This window comes from Plecotus auritus (genome assembly GCF_963455305.1).
Source record: "Plecotus auritus genome assembly, chromosome: 7".
NCBI lineage: Eukaryota > Metazoa > Chordata > Mammalia > Chiroptera > Vespertilionidae > Plecotus > Plecotus auritus.
Window position 1 is genome coordinate 44954194 of NC_137774.1, and position 20626 is coordinate 44974819.

Below are 20626 nucleotides of genomic sequence, written 5' to 3' on the forward strand. Positions count from 1 at the left end.
TGCGGAGCACAGTTTGTTTGTCTTGTTGGTTTATTGGCCTAGAGAGTTGGACACACACACACAAATGCGGAGATAAATATTGGTCAATTTCTCTAAATCTGGGTCCTCACTACATATAGAACTAGAGTCTGCAGAATTCTAAATCTCGCGTGCTGTGGCACAGAACCAGTGGCCTTCCTACTCCACCATCACCCTTCTTCCCAGGGAACACGAGGAAAGGGCACAAACTGACAAGACGATACTTTTCAAAAGATGAAATTGCAAAACCCCAAATTTCCAACATCTGAAATTCACAATATTCAAGTTCCCCATGTCTTTTAATCGCCATTTTGCCACACTCTCATTTATTGCCCAGAACCACCAAATTCTGGAAACTTTTCCCTAAATCATATTTTCAAAAAAATAAATGTCTACAATCTCAGTTCTCCCTAAATGGTTTTAGATTTTTGACCTGCAGAAATTAAAATTCCCTGGTCCATCCTCAACCCCTTCCATCTCCTGTGCCTTTTTGCCTCAGCGGTTCATGTTATGGATATAAGGGGACTGTCATCCCATCTGGCCCATGCCTCCAAGGCCTTCCTCAGTCTCTCTTGTGGTTCCGCTGTGTGTGTATATATATATAATCTGTGTGTAGATATAGATATATATATGTATTCTTTATTATGTACTTTTTTCGCAGTTTTTCTAAAGTGCCAGAAACAAGATTTGTGGGAACGTTTTAGTGATTTTTTTTTTTTGCATTTTTCCCTGTTTAAAAATTTTTTTTTTCTCCCATAAAAATTGAAACTTGGTACATTCAGTAGGAAAACTCTTCACTCGGACTGTGGCCAAGACCAAGAAAAGTGCAAAGAGACAGAGGAGTAGTGAAGGAGCGACACTCCTCCATGGTTAACATTCAGGGAGCCTGTCAAAAACCTCCCCCTTTGTGTAGTCTGGGAGGGTAAGAGGAGGCAGGAGGATGCTCCTGTCCCTTCCCCCAAATTCACCTCCCTCTAAAAGCCATGATCTTGCCCTTTCAACATGTTTTGAGAGGGCAGCCATCTTGGCCCCAGAAAACAGTAGCTGGGAAAAGGGCTGCCATTTTGATGATAGCAACTTTCCCCCTTTCTAAAACTGCACTCCTCTAATTCCCATTTTTCAAATTTGCTCCCCAAAACTGGCTCTCCCCTTGTAACCTGGGTTTTTTTTTGGGGGGGGTGAGGTGGGTTAGATGGGAAATGCTCATCCAATCACAGAGAGGGGAGGCCATGTTATCAGAGAATTAGGAGCAAATGTTTCTCCAACAACCCACTGGAAGGAAACATAGGGACCCTGACCAGGGTTAACTAGTGCAAATTAGGGATTAGGGACTATTTAAGGTCCCTGCACCCCATCCCTAGGCTGGGATCTTTGGGTGTGGGGAACTGAATCAAAGATGGGGTATAAGGTGCTATTTTGGAGGGAAAATTGGTGGGGATACCCCAAAGCCCACCAAGGGAATAGTATGGTTTCCCCAAAACCATCTGGAGTGATTGGTGAGGGAAGTGGTACTGGGGAAGATGGGGGTAAAGGTAAGGATGGGAGGTCATGTGCAAATCTTGAGCTTACCCGCCCATCCAACCCCCATTATTTTTCTGGCTATTTGGTCTAGTCTGGGAGAAACCATCAGGAAGAAAAAACACACACACACACACACACACACACACACACACAGGGAAAAAGTAGATTTCCTTCCCCATCCCATATGAAGGTCCTCCCTCCTAGCCCCCAAATCTGGTTTAGCCCAGAAGAGGCCATATGTAGAGGCAGAAAGAGATGTGATCTACTCATCTCTTTTGCCTTGGAAGAATCTGGGGCTCACTGGATTTGGGGGTCAAGATAGAACCAAGATTGGTGCTGCCCTGGGCTGGGAAAGAAACAGATGGGTAGCCCTCCTCCTCAACACCTCCTTGACCTGGACTGGAAGAAGCCATCTCCAGGGTCTAGGAGTATGAGGAGGAATATGGAAGATCCAAAGGCATGGAAGCCAAGGAAGGCATGACATCTTAACATGAAGGAAAAAGGGACACAGAAATTCACCATCAGAAGAATAGAATCCAAAGCCAAGCTCCCATGTGGGTGGGTGTCAGGTATCACAATGGTCTGGTCCAGGCCCTGGGCCAAGAATGGAATGTGCTAGGAAGCATCTGGGCAAGGGCTTAGAGAAAGCTTCAGGAGGGAGGATCATTAGGTAAGAGAGATGGTTTCCCCCTAGGTATACGAATCAGGGGGCGGATTAGACATTCAGAGCTGGTGGGGGCCATGAGTAGAGATTCATATAAGTATATTGCTCAGTTGCCCCAAGGGCTGGCCAAGGGAATGGGAGCTGGCCCTGCCCCTCATGGAGGTCATTCCCTGGCGGAGAACCGAGAGGGGAACCACCAAAGATCCCTTCCCAGGAGATAGGAAAACTACAATCTCACACAAAGCAGCTGACTCCTGAGCTCCAGGGGCCCCTAAGTCCCTGCACAAGAGTGTGGAGGGGCTCCCAAGGGGCAAGGAGGCCAGGGAGCTGGTAGTGGCGGGGGTTTCAGGGAGGGTGGCATCTGGTGAAAGGGGAAATCTGGGCCCAGAGCTCACCCCACATCTCCCTTCTGGGTTCCTTCAATCCCTGCCCATTCCCCTTCTCCCTTAGGGGGGACTGGTGGAGGAAGATTTGGGAGAGGCGGTGTTGGGGGCGTAGGGGGTACTGCTTGAGGATTGACTGCGTAGCCAAAGACCCCTGGTAGGAAAGGAAGGGCTCCCCCGCCCTTCTCATCAGGTAGGACCATGTTAAGAGCCACTGGGAGAGCAGCCAAGTTGCTGAAGTTGTAAGGGTAGGCAGCAAGGAGCTGGGGGCCATAGACAAGGGGGTAGGGCTCAGGGTAGAAGGTGACTTTGGCAGCTCCTATCCCTTCCATTCGGTCCCCCTCCCCAGCCCCCACTGGCCCCTCACTACCAGGTTTTCCCCTACCACTACCAGGTTCCCGGCCGCTTCCAATCAGAGCCAGTGGAAATTCCTGCACAGGTGGGTATGCATAGGTGCCCCCTCCTGCCACCACTGGGAGCTCCTCACCCCCTGAGATGACAGGGTCCTGGACTGAGGCGGCCTCAGAAGCTTCCTCTGCAGCAGCACTCCCGCCACCTGCCTCCCCGCTGGATGAGGAGACCTGCATCTCTTGGGGGGCCTCCTCCTTGACATCCCCGGGTCTGGTGCCAGTGCTGCCCTTGGAGTAGGCAATGACAGGTGTGGGGGTGCCCCCAGGCCTCTCAGCAGCATGCCTCTGCCCATGGCGGCTCAGGGCGGCTGCAGTCTTGCACACCTTGGCGCAATGAGGGCAGGCAAAGCGTGTGGAAGACCTCCGTCCAGCCCGGGAGCTGTGGGAGCCCCCACTGTGGGCCTCCTGGTGCTTTCGCAGCTTCCTCTGGGTAGCAAATGTTTGGGCACAGTCTCCACAGCGGTGCCTCCGCTCACCACAGGCACGCCCTATGGGGCCCTCACCCCCTGGGGTCTCCTCCCAGCTCCTCGGTTCCAGCTTCTGTCTCCAGCGTGGTGGCCTGCGGCCTCTGGGTATCCCACTGCCCCCGCTGCTGCCTGCGCCTGCAGCACCAGCCTTGCGCTTGGGCTTGTACGAGTAGTAGGGCCTCCAGAGTTGGTCCTCCCCACCAGCCTTCGATTCCTCCTCCTCCTCCTCATCGTCCTCCTCTTCATCCTCCTCCTCACTCTCCTCCACTTCCTCTGTACTCAATTCCCCAGGACGCAGGTCAGTTTCTGAGATGCGGCGCTTGACAATGGCCTCCTCACCAATTCGCACAGTGATCTGACACAGTGGAGGTGGCACCTGTAGCTGAGGACACCGGCCAGGCCCTGCGGGAGGACCCCCATCCCCGCCACTCCCACCAGCTGGCTTGGCCATGTAAGTCAGAGTCCTTCCGGCCCGCAGGTTGCGGCCTTTGGTCTCCTCTGTGGCCGTGGCAGGCCCTGCAGGCGTGGCGGGGCTGCCCACTGTGGCTGGGCTGGTTGGTGTGGGTGTAGGCACTGGGGGAGGAGGTGGGTACTCACGTTTTTTGGGGGGCCTTGGGGGAGCAGTGTAAGTGATGACCGAGGCGGCTTGGGCCCCACCTGTGTTGGCCAGCCCACCCCCTGCTCCACCACTACTACTGCCCCCATGAACAATGACAGAGGGAGCTGGGTGGGCAAAAGTGATGACGGAGGGTGGGGGGCCAGGCTCTGGGGCAGGTGGGGGTCCAGGCGGTGGGCTGGCTGGCATTGCTGTAGGGGCCGGTGTGTTGAGGCTTGGAGAAAGAGGGGCCTCAGGGGCTCCCTGGCTGTAGGTCTTGTAGGGTCGCTTGGCTGCCCGCATGGGGAGCAGGCGGTACAGCTTGAGGGTATTGAGCTTGGGCTTATAGCCTCCATTGGGTGTCTTCTCACTGGCTAGGAGGCCTGGGCTAATACCATGAAAGGCTCGCTGGTGGGTCTTCAGGTTATAGTAAGTGACAAAGGTTTCCCAGCAGAAGATGCACTGGTACCTGGGCCAGGACACAGGAAACAGGGTAGGGACAGAGCCAGTTGAGTCAGGAGCCCTGAAGCCAGGGCCTCAGCTTCCCGTAACCTCTACTGCCCTCCACTCAGACCCAGAACTCCCTAAGCCACTCGCTCACCCGTCTTTCATGCTGCTTACCCACCCTGCCAGTCTCGGGAGGGACCCCAGTCCTACCTAGCTCAGTGTCCCCACCCCAGCTGTGAGACATTGGACCTCAGCTGTTCCATCTGTGACCTGGGAATAATCACACACCTTGCGTAATTCACCAGGCCTTCTTTTAAGCTCAAATGACAGGGGAAATGTCTTATGAACAGGGACACTTATGGAAATACATATTATAACGACTGATGGGCATAGTCTTTTCCTGTGAGGGTAACTTTTATCCTTCCTCCTCGGTCTTCATAGCACCAGCCGGGTCGTGGCACCTAGAGGTGCTAATAAGTATCAGCAGGAGGAGCTGGGGCTGAAAGGAGGCAGATGGGTAAGTGATGAAGAGTAGGTGCGTGGGGCCAGTGGTGAGCAGGAGTCTCAAGATGACTTCCTAGGCTCCATGCTCTGCCCACTCCCTCCCTGGTCCATGTGGTGTCTGAGTGCTGACTGTTGACTCACTGCCACCCCCCTCCGCCCCCCCCACTCCCCAGACACTCACCTGCGCTCCCCGGTGTGCCACACTTCGTGCTTGGTGCGGTACTCAGCCAGGGCGAACACCTTCTCACAGTAGCGGCAGGGGTACTTCCTCCGCCAGGAGTGCACGTTGCTGTGCCGCTTCAGGCTGGACAGGGTCACGTAGGAGCGCTCACAGGCCGCGCACACGTACAGCACGTGGCCGCCCACCACCTTCACCACGTGCTCTGGCCCCCCTCTGAAGCCCACTGTGGGGGGCAGGGCTGAGGCGTCCACTCCTGTGGGGCCACTAGGGCCAGAGCCCCCGACTCCCAGCCCCACAGAACCCCTCGTGCTGGCCCCCCTACGGCACTGTGCTTCGTGGGTCTGCAGCCTCTTGGGATGAATGAAACTCTTTCCACAGCGGGGACAGGGCAGGGGCTGTCGGGACAGGGCGGGCTGAGAGTCAGGGGCCTGGGCCTCAGCCCTGTCACCCTCCCACTCCCTGGCTGGCCTAGGCCCAGGCCCAAAGCTGTCCTCTTCGGGCTGCGAAGTGGCCAGGGGGGCTGGGGCAGGAGGTACCCAGGCATCACCTCCCTCCCCCAGGCCTTGTAGGCGGGAGATGCCCAGGCGCCGCCCCAGAGCTCCAATCTCGGCCACAGCTGCCCCATCCCCTCCGCCATCAGGGAGTGCCAGGCGGGCGCTGTAGATGAAGTTGAGGACATCAGAAAAGGCAGCTGCTGGGACCCCTGGCAGCTCTAGGACCCTGGGTGGGGAGGAAGCAGGGGATGAAGCTGGAGGTGGAGAAGAGGAGGAAGAGGAGGAGGAAGATGAAGAAGAGGAGGCAGCTGTGGTGGTGGCAGGGTTAGGGGCTGAGCCCCCAATAAGTGGTGGGAGGGGCAGTGGAGCTGAAGCAAGCAGGGCCTCTCTGAAGAAGGGACTCGAAGCAGCCAGGACGCTACGGTGAGCAGGAAACTTGGTATCCCCGGCTATGAGGGTGACATCGCAGAAGAGGCCACGGAGCCGCTGTTCATTGAGCTGGCGCAGGACAGCGGGGGCATGGGATGGGTCCGTCACCTCTGCTGGGGGGGGCATGGCACCAGCCTAGACAGAGGAGAAGAAGTCAGGGGAGCATCTCAGAGGCTGGGCAGAGGGCAGGGGCCTCAAAACTCAGGGAGGTGAGCTGGAGGTGGGGTGGGGGGTCAGATGTTGTTGGTCAGAGACTAGTGGAAGGCTGACTAACTTCTGATCACAGAAGTCAGGGGTTAACCTTAGCCACCCACGTCTGGCCAGCATCCAACACCAGTATGTCAAATACCCGGGGCTGGAAGATGCCAGGGTTACCTCAGGTCTGGATGAAGGTCAAAGGTTAAAACCTCTAAAGTCACAGGCTAGGAAAACAAGCAATGGACACCTCTTTGCCACTGGACTGATGACCATTTCATAAGACTCGCAAGGCTAGACAAAATGGCTGGCCCGCTGCCTCAGATCCAAATGTTCCCAACTGCAGACCTCTCACCGCCTCACCTGACAGCACAGCCAACATGGAGCAGAATGAGGGTGGCTCAGCAAGTCCCTCCAGCCGGGCCTCTTCCCTCTGTGAAGGAGCAAACCATGTGCTCAGTAGGAGACCTGAAATGGGAGGGACCCCAGGAGCTAGGGGGTGGGAGAGTGCTCAGGGTCAAAGAGGACAGGGGCTGCTCTGCAGACCCTGACCCTCCCAGGGGCCTCTGTCAGGCTATTTGCTTAGCCACCTCCAATGGGACCTAGGAGGTCACACAGAGTATCACAGCCTTGATCTGCTGGCCCCATCAGTACAGGAACAAGAGAGTTTGCATATTCCCAATTCAAAACATACAGCAGCTTAGTGCAGTCCTCTAGGCCTAGGGAAGCCTGTTGGATCACTCTCAAGTCCCTCTGGCCCAATCTTAAAGTTCAAAAGGAAATCAAACATTTGCATATTGTCTTTTTTATAACGGTTTCATTTACATATCAAAATAGATTTGCTTGAGACTTTTTATTGGACCAAGCTGCTAGATACTCAAATTAGGAAAGGACCTCCTCTCTCAGGAGCCAGCTCCATCAATCTTTGAGGGATTTCTGGCCCAGGTGCCAGGGGACCACCAAAGAACACAATTCATACACAAGTGCCCAGCTTGCTCCAGTCTCTGGAAGGGACTGGAAAGGCCACCAGATCAGGGGTGAGGAAACGTGGGTCCCACTCCTTACTCTGAGAGCTGGGGGCCTTAGGACTTTAGCTTTAAAATAGGGGTTGTGGGAGGGGGTGGAACACAACTCCTATCTCACCTCTTTCTGGGAAGCTCATCCAAAAGGAATAGTAGGCAACCCCAAGGCGAGCTGTGGCAATCACCACACAGAAGGCACGTCACAGCCGCTCTCTCCCCTGTGGGCACAGCCAGGGCTTTGGGGTTGCATTTTTCAGTTGAAGATCTGAGTTCAAGAACCATACAGTGACTTAGCCAAAGTCACACAGAGCTTATAACAACAGGTGGGGCCTGTTCACAGAGCCAGGCCTGCTGACCTGAGAGCAGAGCTTTTGGCCCCTCTCTTCTGCCCTCCACGAAGCCTGGAGCGATCTCCTTTGAAATGCCCTGGGTCACACATTCTCTGACATGTCCTGCATCTGGAGTTCCCCACACAATCCACACCACCCCATAAAATCCTTATCTTCACACTTAGTAATCATGCTATCTGGACTAAAAGGCCTTCCCTCCGCAGTCCATTTCAATTCCCCATATACTGCTCTGACTCCTCCCCTGGAGAACAGGTGATAAACAGAGGTGAACACACAAGTTCAACAGCTCCAACGGGCAGGCACATACCTGGGTCGGTGCTACCCTCAGTTGCTGGGTTGCAGGTGGGTCTGGTTGTAACATGTGGAGAGCATTCCCTCCCATGACAGCCATTGGCCCACTGGGACCCCCAAGGCTCAATGCTTTACTTGCATTACCTCATTTACTCCTTCCTCTTCACTACCCTAAAAAGTAGCTTAGCTTCCCCATTTTATTTTTAAATATATTTTTATTGATTTTAGAGAGAGGAAGGGAGAGGGATAGACAGAAACATCGATAAAAGAAATATTGGATCAGCTGCCTCCTGCATGCCTCCTACTGGGGATGGAGCCCTGACACGGAATCCAAACATGACCTCCTGGTTCATGGGCCAACGCTCAACCACTGAGCCACACTGGCCAGGCTAGCTTCCCCATTTTTAAGTGAACAACTGAGGCTCAGAGGTGCTAGGTAGCTGATTCAAGAATATATGAGCAGTTAGCGGGGCTGGCACCTGATCCCAGGAAGTTTGGCTCCAAAGCCCGTGTTCTTGACTATACCAAATCAGGGTGAAGGGCTTATTTACAGATGTGAGCTATGATATTCTGATATAATAGGAATATATATATATTTGGTCTTCATCTCCATGACAGACAGAGAGCCTCTAAAACTTGAAATTTCCTAAGTGGTAAGAGCATTAAGAGCATCTTTTGTTCTAATGGTTTGTCTTTGATTCTGCTTCCTGACACCAAGCTCCTAAATCCGTGGGGATTTCCTGGGTTATAGGAGCATTTTTTTGTTCTAATGAGGTGACTGCCGGTGGACTCCTGGATAGGGGCTGGTCACCAGAAAGACCAAGCCATGATAGAAGCTTGGAACTTTCAGTCCCACCCACCCCCAACTTCTGGGGAGCAGAGAGGGACTGGAGACTGAGTTAATGATCGATCATGCCTACGTGATGATGGCTCCATAAAAATTCCTAAACTACAGGGTCAATAGAGCTTCCAGGTTGGCAAACACATCCCACCTGCTGGGAAGATGGCGCATCACAACTCTTCGGAGACAATTCTGCTCCGTGCGCAAGACCCTTCCAGACTTGTCCTGCACACCTCCACATTGTCTATTAGTCTCTATTATCATATGCTTCATTATATAACCAGTAAACGTAAGTATTTCCCTCAGTTCTGTGAGCCATTCTAGCAAATTATCAAATCTGAGGAAGGGGTCATGGTAAACCCCAATTTATAGCTGGTCAGTCAAAAGTACAGGAGGCCTGGATTTACAACAGGCATCTGAAGTGGGGGGCTTTCTGGTGGGACTGAGCCCTTAACCTGTGGGATGTGACACTATTTCCAGGTAGTTGGTGTCAGAAGTGAATTGTAGGACACCCAGCTAGTGTCAGAGAATTGATCAGCGAGGGGAAAACCCACACACTTGATGTCAGAAGTGTTGTGAGTAGAGTACAGAAAAATAGTTGTGTTCTTTCAACAGCTCACATGTTAAAATTAGAGGAGAGGCCCTTCCTCCAGGAAGTAGCAGCCCTGCACAGTGAGCAAAGCGAAGGTTCAATTCCAGCCCCCATACACTCCCTTGGCCAGGCCGGCCCACCTGCACCACCGTACAGGCAGGGTGCCTGCTGAGGCGTGGTGCCTGCTGAGGCGTGGCTGTGTTGATTTGGACAAGGCCTATTGCGGCTTCTTAGAACCAGAGAAATCCAAAGCTGACCTGGCCCTTAGAGATCACCTAGAATGGCGGTCGCCAACCTTTCGGACCTCACAGACCACCGGTTGGCGACCGCTGACCGAGAATCATGATCATGGTATGTACTTGTAGCTGCCATTTATGAAATACTTATGATGTACCAAGTACAGAACTAAGCATTTTATCTGCATCATCGCATTGCAACACTCAAAAAGAACCATAGTGAGGCAGGGACTATCCTCAACCCCACTGTACAGATGAGGAAACCGAGGCTTTCAAAACTCTACACTCTTCACTTTCAGGTAGAGAGAACACAGTGGCAGTGTGATTTGCCCCTGGTCTTACTGCTAACCAAATAGAGTTTGAACCCAGCTCTCCTGAGTTCAACTGCCCCACCACTGGCCACTGCCCTACAAGGGCTTATGGGAGGTGAACTAGCTGTATGACTCTGGGCAAGTTACTAAACCTCCTGTATCTGTTTCCTTGTCTATGAGAAGTGAAAAGTCCCCTCTTCATGTGGTTATTGTGAAGAATAAGTGAGCTGATAACTGGCAGTACCTAGAGGAGCACCTGGCACAGTAAATGCTCAGTACGCGCTCACTCTTATTATCATCTTAGAACTTAGTCCCAGAAAATGATGCGGGCAAGTGAAGAAAAAGCAGCAGAAATCACGCTTCATGGTAGGTTTGGTGGCTCTGTGGTTTTTAGTTTATTTGTTCTTACTGCTTCTCTACTCTTGACTGGCTGTGTGGCCTTAGAGGTATGACTGAGGTGGGGATCCAAGCACTGCAACCAGACACACTCCACCTCCTGCTGTTCCCTTTGCCCGGAATGTTTTCTCAGCCTCATGCCTTGCTGCCCCCGCTCCTTTAAGTCTAGACTCAAAATCACCCCCTACCCCCTCCACACACACCCCACCAGGCCTTCCCTGGCCACCCCGTCTCCCAACACTTCCTGTTCATCTCCCCTAATTTATTTTTCTCTTTGACACTTAGTAAAACATATTATTCATTTATCTCTAGAATGTAACCTCCAAGGGAGGAAGAGGTTTTTTTTAAGTTTATTGATTTTTAGAGAGAGAGGAGAGAAAGATTGATGTGAGAACGTGAAACATCGTTCAGCTGCCTCCTGCATGCCCCCCACCAGGGACCAAGCCCGCAACCTGGGCATGTGCCCTGACCGGGAATAGAACTGGCAACCCTTTGGTGTACGGGACTACGCCCAACCAACTGAGCCACACTGGCCAGGGAGGGAGGGAGAGATTTTTGTCTGCTTTGTCCACTGCTATCCTCAGTGCTTAGAACAGTGTCTGATATGTAATGGGAGATTTTTTAAAATTTGGTGAATGCATGAACCTGTCTTCTTCAAAGTCTGCCTGTAGTCTGTCCACCCTTGGGAAGGAAGTCATCCTCAGTGCAGGACTGAGTTGGTCAGGAGCTGGGATGATGCGTGTAACTGGACCACTTCTGGGGCACTCACACCTTGCCTGACATACCTCCAGGGCTTTACATGCATTGCCTCATTTAATGATTTCCCCCAAACGACCACCCAAAGTGGGTATTTATATTATCCCAATTTTACAAATAAGGAAACTGAAGCTCACAGAGGTGGATATACCTTGTTCAAGGTCACACAGCTTGTGAGGAGCAGAGCAAAATTCAAATCCAGGCCTGTGTGAATCCAGGTGCTGAGTCTTGCCCTCTGCCATACTGCCGGGTCCTGCCCTGAAAGGGCCTATGGCCAGCGAGCGGGTTGCAGAATCACCACACAAGGTCTCACGTGCTAAATGCTAATGGTGTCATGTCTGACTCTGTCCTTTCCCTCGCTCCCCACATCCAGCAGCCCCCACGTCTAGTCAAACCTGCAGCCCAGCTCAGGAAAGGCTTTGGAAGCCTTCCCTTCAACCCACCCCTGGCCCCCAAATTAGCTCGGGGTCTTGTCAACACTCACATGGTCCAAGGTCATGGTCTCCCAGCTATTCCCCTGCCTCCAGGCTTACCTCTCACTGAAGGTCAACCTCCCAAATGCAGCTCAGGTGGTATTATTCCTAGTCTCAGAACCCTTCCCTGGTCCCCACTCACTCTAGAATAAAGCTCAAATTCCTCAGCCAGGCACTCAGGGGTCTAGTTCCAATCTTCCTTTCTAACCTTGCCTGTGTTAGTCTCCCTTCAAGCACCCAGTGTGCTATACAACCTGAGCACATCCTGGACCTCCATGCTTTTGCCTATGCTGGTCCTCCTGTTAGAAATGCAGCCTTTCCTCCACCTCTTCTCCAAAGCCCTGCAAAATATTAAGATCGAACTCAAATGCCACCTCCCTCATGGCCCTGCCTGATCCACAGGACGACAAGCTCTCCTTCACCTGGCTCATCATCTTTTTGCTTCTATGGCCAGCACCCAGTAGCAGACATCAGCTCACTCCCCACACTGGGCCTCCCTGAGTTACTAAGCACATGGGTCTTCTGAAATGGATTGGTGGGGGTGTTAAGGAATACAGAAATTGGGGAGAAGTGTGTGCATAGAGAGGCCCACAGAAAACTGCAGAAGGGCAGCAGAAAGCAGCGTAGAAGAGCGCAGGACCTGGAACCTGACTGCCTGCGTTCAAATCCAGCTTTCCCTCTTACTAGTTAAGTGGCAAATTGCTTCTCTGGGCCTCAGTGGTCTCATCTGAAAAGGAGAGGTAATTAGAATACCTACCTCCACTGGGCACTGTGAAGACTAAATAAGTGATCATATGTAAAGCTGAGAACAGTGCCTGGTACACAGGAAGTGCTAAATAAGTGTTTGCTGCTATTGTTGTTAGCCAAGCCCCAACAGGGGCTCAGCGCGGGCAGAGGGCTGACAGTTGCTGGCACAGGCATAGTCTCCAAACTGTAGCTACTTTTCTGGCACATTTCCCATATTCTACTTGCTTACAATCCTGTTGGAAGACAGGCAGGGCAGACAATTAGTCCCATTTTACAGATCAGGAACCGAGGCTCACTCAGGGAAAGTGCCAGTGAAGAAGCAGTAGGGCCAGAACCTTTCAGTTCTAGTCTAGACCCCCTTCCCCTCCACCAGGCAGGGGTGCACCTGTTGTGCAGGCCTCTCTTAGCACCCAGCAAACCCTCCATGCAGGAGGCCCCAGCCATCGTGCCTTCCTGCCGCATATCCACCCTGCAGACCAGGCAAGGCGCAGTACCCAGTGGTGTGCAAACACTTGGAACACACACACCATTCCCCCCTACACACACACACACACACACACACACACACCCCTACAGAAGGGCCCAGGCCCCAAAAGGTGCGGAAACCTGTGCTGAGGAATCTGCCTAGTGAGCGAATTCAGACCCTTCCACAGTCACAGGAGCTGCCCTGTGTGCGTCACAGACACAGAAGAGATGGAAAAGCAGAGATACCAGCAAGGGGGGGCCGAGAGAGGGTGAAGCAAGAGGCGGAGGCTGAAAACTTCGTGTTTCTTTTTTCCATTTCAGTGACAAGAGTCACACCCGACCTTTACGTAAACATGACCAAGGAGCCACTCTGTCCAAGCTCAGTTTCCTTGCAGCCGCCAGGCCTCTCCTCCCCGTGACCCTGACACGCTGGGCAGGCAGTGAGAGGAAAGTGCTCAGACCCTGCACAAAGACTAGCTGGGCCACCCAGACGACACCCAAGCCTCCTGCCTGCTGCCCTTGCTCTGCCCCATATTTATCTCCCTGCCTTCTTTCTAACGTAGCCCCACAAGGCCACTTAAACACACGAAAGGCAGGCACGCACACACGGCTGCGGCTGATCTCTCGACGCTGAGGCCCACATGCCCTTGTCACGCCACCTCCCTCCCCACAAGTGTTTTCTGAGCAGCTCGCCTCCCAGCCCAACAGCAGGGACAGGCTCCCCACAAACAATGTCACAAAAGAATCCCTTAGAGAATGTTGCCCACACACAACCTTCCTCTCACTAGGCTGCCCATGAGTCCATAAACACAACCTGCACATTCCACCCAGAGCCCCTCACACCAGCGCCAGCTGCTCCACAAGTACTTGAGACACACCCTAGGGTTTCTCAAGTCCCTCATGATAGGTGGTACCTGAGTTCTAGATGTGCGCCACCTCCCCATGCAACTTGCTCATCACTCGGACACAGGAACCCATCCAGTGGGGCCATCCTCACCAAGCAGCACAGAAACGGACCACACCTCAGCAGCACAGAAACGGGCCCAGAAGTGACACCTTCCAATTCAAAGGTAAACAACCGCCCCCCCCCCCAACAGGCACACACAGCCTGCACTCTGGTGCCGCCCAGAGCACTGACACCAGCTAGCTGTGCATTAAACAACAGTTCATAAACAGTTCATATGTGCAGGGGGTAGAAGAAAACACTTGCTGCTCTAAACCTGCCTAAAACCCCACATCCAGCAAACTCCGCATGTATCCTATCCTGCTTGGAATGTGGGCCTGTCACCCAAAGCCACGGGGCCACATGCTGTAATTCTGCCCCACAACACTGGACACCCCTCCACCTGGCTTTCAGTCCCCATGGCCCAGGGGGGCCCTACCCAGACCCCCGGCTGCCAGACCAGCAAACAGTGGTGCGCAGGAGAGGTTTACCTTGCCCCACAACACAGCAGGAGAGACACAATCTCCAGGACTCACAGCCACAACCCTGCCCCGACGGCACAGCGGCTCCGGGCCCCTGCTGGTCCTGCGCACCCCGCACACCCTAACTCCGGGGCGCTCACCGGCCCACCCCTCCCCCTCTCTGCCTGGCTCCTACGCCATCGCCCTCCCAGCCGCTAGCAGCGCCGGCCGGGGCTCACACCCGCCCAACCCTACCCCCCAACCTGCCCCAGAAGGGGAGGGGGGCATTCGGCTGCAGAATTAACCTTTCAAATGGGGAGCGAGGGCGCCCCTTCCCCGGCCCCCGCGATCGCGCCTCCCCTGGCCGCCGCTGGGTCGGACGCCGAACCAGGGCCCCTAAGTCGTCCCCCTCCCAGCGCCGTGCGCGCCTGGGGGCGGGGCCAGCCTCAGCCCCCGACCCCTGAGCCCCCGGGTCAACCCCAAAGGGTAGCGGTCGGGCGCGGGGCGCAACCCTGGCCCCCGCGGCACCGGGCAGCGGGGAGGGGGCCCGGCTGTTGGCTCCGGTCCGCCTGGCCCTGCCCGGTTTGCCCGGGGCCCACCTGACTGCGATGGCGCCGCGTCCGCCAGGCCCGGCTCATCACCGTGGCCGCCCCCGGCCGCTCCTGTTTCGCCCGCCTCCAGCTCCGGCTCCGGCTCCGGCCCCGGCCCCCCCCAGCGCCCGGCCCCGGCCCGGCCCCGCAGCCGCCGCCGCCGCTGACATCATCGGCTCCCCCCCCACCCCGGTCCTACCCCCACCCCCACCCCCGGAAACAGTCCCCCCCAGCGCCGCTGCCGCCGAGAGGAGGCCGGCGTAGCGCTGCCGACACCGACACAGGGCTCCGGGCTCTGGTGGGGGCCAGCGCGCCCTGCGGCCTTTGCCCGGAACGATCCCGGGAGAGGAAAGGCTCGCGCAGGGCCGCCGGACGGCTGGGCACCCAGCGGGGCGCGGGCCTGGCTGCAGCACCCCCGCAGGATCGCACGACCACCACTCCCTAGGAAGGGACAGCCCCCCTCCCCCCAACACACACACACACACACAAACACTAAATGCCCTCCACTCAGCGTTGCACACCACCCAGAGAAAGCACAGCCTGTTAGGGTGCAGACCCACAACATGGCAGGCTCGGCTCGAAATCAGGCCTCGGTGGGACCAGCAGACCCAGGTTCAACACACAGAGCCAGCAAACACACACACACACACACACACACACACACACACCGAAATGCAGGGAACCCCCACCAGGCCGAGGCCCAGGAATGCCCAGCCTCTCAGAACAGGCACATAGATGACTACCAGCGCAGATGAGCACGCAGCTAGGTATTTTGTCCACCAGAGGAAATATCCAATTCTATGTACTTGTCCGTAATACAGAGGCCTTGGTGCGGGCCTCCTAGGATAGCACCAACAAAACACACAGAAGAAACATTCCTGAAACTCCAGAGGGACAGTCCCAAAGATTCCTTCCTGGCGTTCAAAAATTCAAAACGCAGGAGACTGAGGAACCAGCCCTCGGAGCTCCTTTCTGAACAAGGTGAGACATAATAAATTAATTTAAAACCAAAGATGTCTCATCACAGAGCTAGTCTTAAAGAGAAAAAAAGAATCAGAAGAACTTTGGAATCATAGAGGCATAGATGTAAAGCAAGCAGAGTTGGACACAGAGAAAATAGGCCCACCCCCATCTCAGGGAGGTTCCAGGGAGGAACCTCCCACCCACCCTCAGGAAGATTCCAGGGAAGAACCCCACCCCCGTGGAATCAGGTCACAATGGCTGGAGCTCTAAAGGGTCCCAGGGGCCCTGAGCCAGGAGGAGTGGAGGAAGTCCAAGGAAAGATGGTGAGTGTGAGGGCGAAGGGGGCATAGCCTCCTTCCTTATAACTCCTGTCTGCTCCCTTCTCCCTCCTTCCCTAACACTTCCCAGCTGTCCTAGAGAAGGAACAAATGAAATTCACAATTGTCTACCCAGATGTCCCTGGAACCTGTGACATCACATCAACACATAGCATCAGAGGCCACCTCCTCTTCCTCATACCAACAGAGCATTGCTGGGTCTTCTTTTTCTCCTCCCAGGAACAATTTACCCAGAGACACAGTGCTCCAGGACTACTCACTCCCTACTTCCTGCTGAATTACCACACTGTACTACCTCATCCATCTTTCAGGCCCTTTCTATCTCCCGAGTTCCTCAGCAAGATAGCCTGCCCCTCTACTGTCGCACGGGGTCCTAGACGCCAGCCTGACATTTGCCCTGTCTCAGGTCACCTGGACTATGGCTGCCCTAATGCCTGAGCTCTTTTCTCCCTAACAAGCTGGCACTCACCCCTACGTCAATCTGCCAACTTCACCCAGTCATTATGGCTGGCCCTCCACTCTGCCCAAGCCTCCCCTGGCACCTGTACTGTCACCAAGAGTCTGCTTGTGGCCCTGCTGGGCGGGGGCCTGCCCGCTGGTTTCGTGGGCCCCTTCTCCCAGGCGTCTTTACCAGATTTTCCTCTTATCCTTGCTGGAGCTGCTCATCTGTTGATGCCTCTTCCACCTCCCCTTTGCCTTGCCCCTGCCTGTATACCCTCACTCTCTCTTCAGCCTTGGATGTGTCTACAGTGCAGTTCAGGTGATGCCTGCTGGCAACACTGTCCTTGTTCACAAAGGTTCTTCCATCATCTGCTCTGTTCTTTTCGCCCTCTGTCTTGAGAGCCAGGGTCTCAGTCACTAGGACTGGTATGGCCTATTGGGCAGCACCGTGGGACTAATCATCATTGTGGGACCTGGACTAGGGATACTACAGAAGGGGGTGAAGGGCCTCTACATGGCTCTAAGCTATGTGCTCACTTTTCTGGGCGGCATGGCACGATCGCTGGGGCTTCCCCTCCTGCCTACCAGCAATGGCCTTCCTGTTTGGCTTGATGGATCTTGTGGGCTGTGTACCAGGCCTTTCTCCTGCCCCCTGCTGCCCATTGATCCTCTGAGTTGGAGCTGTGTGAGGGCAGTGGTGATCCTTGCTCTGATCTCCTTTGTGTGTGTGAGCTATTCGGTCACCAAGGCCCACCCCACCCTGCCCTGGTGTGCACTATCCTGCACTCTGAGGTGGTAGTGCCCTCCCCCCCCCCCCCCCGCATGCAGCTGTATTATGTGCTCTACGAGACTGTGGCACCTTCTCTTATATTTTCTATAAATATAATTTATAATATATTATTTATTGAATTTATTATTTTAAAAAATGTTTTTATTGATTTCAGAGACAGGAAAGGAAAGGAAGAGACAAACATCAATGATGAGAGAGAATCATCAATAGGCTGCCTCCTGCACACACCCTACTGGGGACTGAGCCTGAAACCTGGGCATGTGCCCTGCCCAGGAATTTTTAAAATATTTTTTTTATTGATTTCAGAGAGAAAGGAAGAGGGAGAGAGTGAAACATCAATGATGAGATGGGGTGTGTGTGGGGGGGGAGGCAAGGGCAAATAGAGACTGGAATAAAAACATGGGAGAACAAGTGACTGGAAAAGAACTGGTGTGGGACAGGGATAGACCCTGGAGTGGAGGGGAACGGGGACTTGGTGGAAAGGGACTGCTTGGAAGACCTGGAACAGGCCTGGGGTCCAGGCGATGTGGAATCTAGGCTGGGGTTAGAGGATCAGAGAATAATAAGAAATACTGTCTGAGAATCAGATCAAAGGAGCTGAGGCAGGCAGGCCATGAGCCATGGGGAGCTCTTCACCTCAGCACAGGGAGATGGCAATGGGGCTGGGGTGTTTGGAGCTTTCAGGCAAACAGAGCAAGCAGCTGCGCTGGGGGGAGTCTGCCTTTTTTCCTTGAGTGAGATTTCCCTTCCCAGTGGTTGTGTCCCCCTTCCTCTCCCCACCCCAATCCGTCCCCCATCCCCGGCCAATTTGGGGTGGTGACGTGACATTGACATCAAACAAGCATCACTCTGAATGTGGCTGTACAGTTTGTGTCATCTCTGCTTTGGAAGGATAGTGGAAGCCCTCCCCCCCACCCCCTACCTTTTTTCTGAAATATTCTAGAAGGGAGAGGATTCCCTAACGTTCAGATGCTTAGATCCTGAACCCCCCCCCCCCCCAGGGCTTGCGTCCCGCCCCAGGGCTAATCTGCTTTTCCTGGATTGTCACGGTCCGTGATCTCCCTCCCAGACAGCGGCCAGCCTCCTTCCGGACAGGCCTGAGTTGAGGTCTCTCTGAGCCGCTCCGGCCGGGGATCCCGCACTAGAGCTCTGTACAGGGCTCCTCCATTAGCGGCCAGAAGATGCCCACCCGTCCCAGGAGGCCTCTCGGCAAATAGCTACTTCCGGACAAACAATCGGCCTTGCCATCTTGATTTATTCATACATATTCAGCTAGATTACTGCATATTCATGACCAAGGACGGCCCCAGCACTACCCCCTGCGGGAACCCCGGCCGACCCGCCTTCTTCATTACCGATTCACAGAACAGACCATTTTCCAGCGGGCGGGGGGGATATTAATGACAAACTTTTGCTGAAGATGAAAACACACTCCAAACTAGAATATAAGCAGCCTATATTTACCCTCGATCCTTTAAACCTTAAACTTCAGTGCGGGAGTGAGCAGTTTAGGGAGGTGGAGCGATTAAATTTCTCTTCCCCCCTGTCACTTTAAAGGTCGCTCAACCCAGGAGTCGGGAAGGGAGGAGCAACGACTGGAGCGCGCGCCCCCGTGCGGGCCAGAGCAGACTGCCTTGTAGCGCAAGGGAGGGCGGGAAAGGAAGGGGCGGGGATGCAGGGACGGATCTATAAAAGGCGTCATTCGGTCAGTTCTCTTCTCAGAAGCGCCGAGAGCGCGGCCGGGACGGTTGGAGAAGAAGGTGGCTCCCGGAAGGGGGAGAGACAAACTGCCGTAACCTGTGCCGTTCAGGAGCCCGGTTAACTATTTATTCGTTACCCTTTTTCTTCTACCCCCTCTGAACCCTTTTCCTTCCCCCTCCTCTTTTTTTTTCCTTTTTGAGAAGCGAAAAATCTCCGGAAAAAGGGAGGAAAACTCCTTTCGCTCCTTTTTATTTCCCCGCCTCCTTCCCTCCCCCAACCTTTCCCTCCTCCGGCTTTTTCTTCCCTACTTAGGGAAGATCCTTCCCGGTGGCCGCCCCGACGGGGTCTGAGCACTTAAGCGGAGGCGGCGCAGGCTTTTTGTAGTAAGGTTTGCGCCTGCGCAGCGCGCCTGCCTCCGCGATGCACGGGGGTGGCCCCCCCTCCGGGGACAGCGCATGCCCTCTGCGCACCATCAAGAGAGTGCAATTCGGAGTTCTCAGCCCGGATGAACTGGTAAGCGGATCTGCCCTTGCACTCCTCTCCCTCCTGTGCTGCGGGCGGGGTTTGACGCTGGCTGCGGAAACTTGGCGCTTCTCGCAGCCTTAGGCGACAGGCAGGGGGGATGGGTTAGCAACGCCTAGGCAATGTGGGGTCCAGCCTAGCAGCTTCTCAGAGTTAAATTTTGTTGGGGCCTTAGCCTGGCCGCAGGTGAGGCTGGAGGGTGAGAAGGGTGACTGGCACCACATCGCAGAGATCCCGACATTAAACGAAACCAGACGAATTTTAGGGGCCCATTGCAAGTTTAGGTAAGCTGGGCTCCAGATTCCCCCCCCCCCCCCCCCCCCGTCTATTAATATTAACTGAGCACCTGCTCTGTGATAGACACAATAGATGCTGGAGATGCAGAGCTGAACAAGGACAAGGGCCTGCCTTTTAGAGCACTTTCTGTGGGAAGGGTCAGGGGAAACCAACAAAATACATGCAAATAAATGAACGAACAAGATAATTTAGTTAATGGCAAGTACCTTAAATAAAGGGAAACTAATTCGATGGAGAGTCACTGAGGTGAGGTGATGTCAGGGTAGTGTCAGGGTCTAGGAAGGCCTGAGAAGATGGCATTACCTGAAAGAGAAGCAGCCGGTCATCTAGGTCTGAGGGACAAACTTGGTGTGTCCCAGGGGCCAAAAGGAGGCCATTGTGGCTGGGATTCAGTGGGTGAGAAAGAGTATTATGGAAGTGGGCTGGTAAAGCAGGCCAGATGGGATATTGTAAATCATGGTAGAGATCTGTATTTAATTTATTTCCAATAGGAAGCCACTGGAAAATCATAAGCAAGAGAGTAACATCAATTTTCCATTAAAAAGGAAAGCAACTGCTTTGGTTGTCCTGTGACCAACCGATTTGGGGGGAGTGCTAAGCATGGAAGCAAGAGAGACCAGGAGGAAGGTAGTTCTAGGAGAGAGCTGTTGGTGACTTGGACTCCTTTTGTGAAGTGAACTGGAGGGAGCCAGTTGGCTGAAGAGAATGGAGTTGAATGGCTGTATTTGTGGATGGAGACAATGTTGCTGGAGGAGAAGGCTCAGCTCTGTGAAATCTGTGTCTGGAGTTAGA

At 54.1% G+C, this 20626-nt stretch overlaps 3 protein-coding genes across 8 annotated transcripts in view; 2 read left to right on the top strand and 1 right to left on the bottom strand.

Annotated features, from left to right (window-relative positions):
• Positions 1-14927, bottom strand: ZBTB4 (zinc finger and BTB domain containing 4). Of its 5 annotated transcripts, XM_080680767.1 has the most exons (5): positions 14498-14585; positions 7452-7595; positions 6672-6741; positions 5191-6248; positions 1-4527 (listed from the first exon to the last, which is right to left on the bottom strand). In XM_080680767.1, exons 4-5 carry the CDS (start codon positions 6237-6239, stop codon positions 2595-2597), a joined length of 2982 nt encoding a protein of 993 aa, XP_080536893.1. In that variant the 5' UTR covers positions 6240-6248; positions 6672-6741; positions 7452-7595; positions 14498-14585; the 3' UTR covers positions 1-2594. The 5 variants fall into 5 exon arrangements, with proteins under 5 accessions (XP_080536893.1, XP_080536891.1, XP_080536894.1 ...); XM_080680765.1 differs by lacking the exons at positions 7452-7595; positions 14498-14585 and adding an exon at positions 14792-14927; XM_080680768.1 differs by lacking the exon at positions 7452-7595 and having other exon boundaries at positions 14498-14574.
• A 1072-nt stretch (positions 14928-15999) lies between these two features.
• SLC35G6 (solute carrier family 35 member G6) lies at positions 16000-17382 on the top strand (the record flags this gene model as incomplete). The annotated part of the gene is given in 10 exon segments (XM_080677381.1): positions 16000-16068; positions 16490-16534; positions 16538-16625; positions 16628-16701; positions 16703-16753; positions 16757-16942; positions 16946-17091; positions 17093-17160; positions 17163-17275; positions 17278-17382. Coding segments are annotated over 10 exon segments (945 nt in total), but the record flags the coding sequence as incomplete, so codon positions are not given.
• A 1669-nt stretch (positions 17383-19051) lies between these two features.
• The window catches only part of POLR2A (RNA polymerase II subunit A), a 28163-nt gene continuing 26588 nt past the window's right edge, over positions 19052-20626 (top strand). Inside the window, exons 1-2 of one of the 2 annotated variants that reach the window (XM_080679509.1) lie at positions 19071-19131; positions 19328-19528. In XM_080679509.1, the coding sequence (XP_080535635.1) occupies positions 19436-19528 (93 nt within the window). In that variant the 5' untranslated portion in view covers positions 19071-19131; positions 19328-19435. Of the gene's footprint in view, positions 19529-20626 lie in introns of both variants that reach the window. The other variant, XM_080679508.1, reaches the window with a different exon arrangement.

Excerpts from the sequence above, each read along its gene's own strand:
- ZBTB4 (XM_080680764.1), bottom strand. The coding sequence starts at position 7,612 with ATGGTTCTTGAACTCAGATCTTCAACTGAAAAATGCAACCCCAAAGCC. Across the intron at positions 6,742-7,451 it reads GATGAGCTTCCCAGAAAGAG|AGGGAAGAGGCCCGGCTGGA; the intron begins GTGAGATAGGAG and ends GCTCCTTCACAG. Across the intron at positions 6,249-6,671 it reads CATGTTGGCTGTGCTGTCAG|GCTGGTGCCATGCCCCCCCC; the intron begins GTGAGGCGGTGA and ends TCCTCTGTCTAG.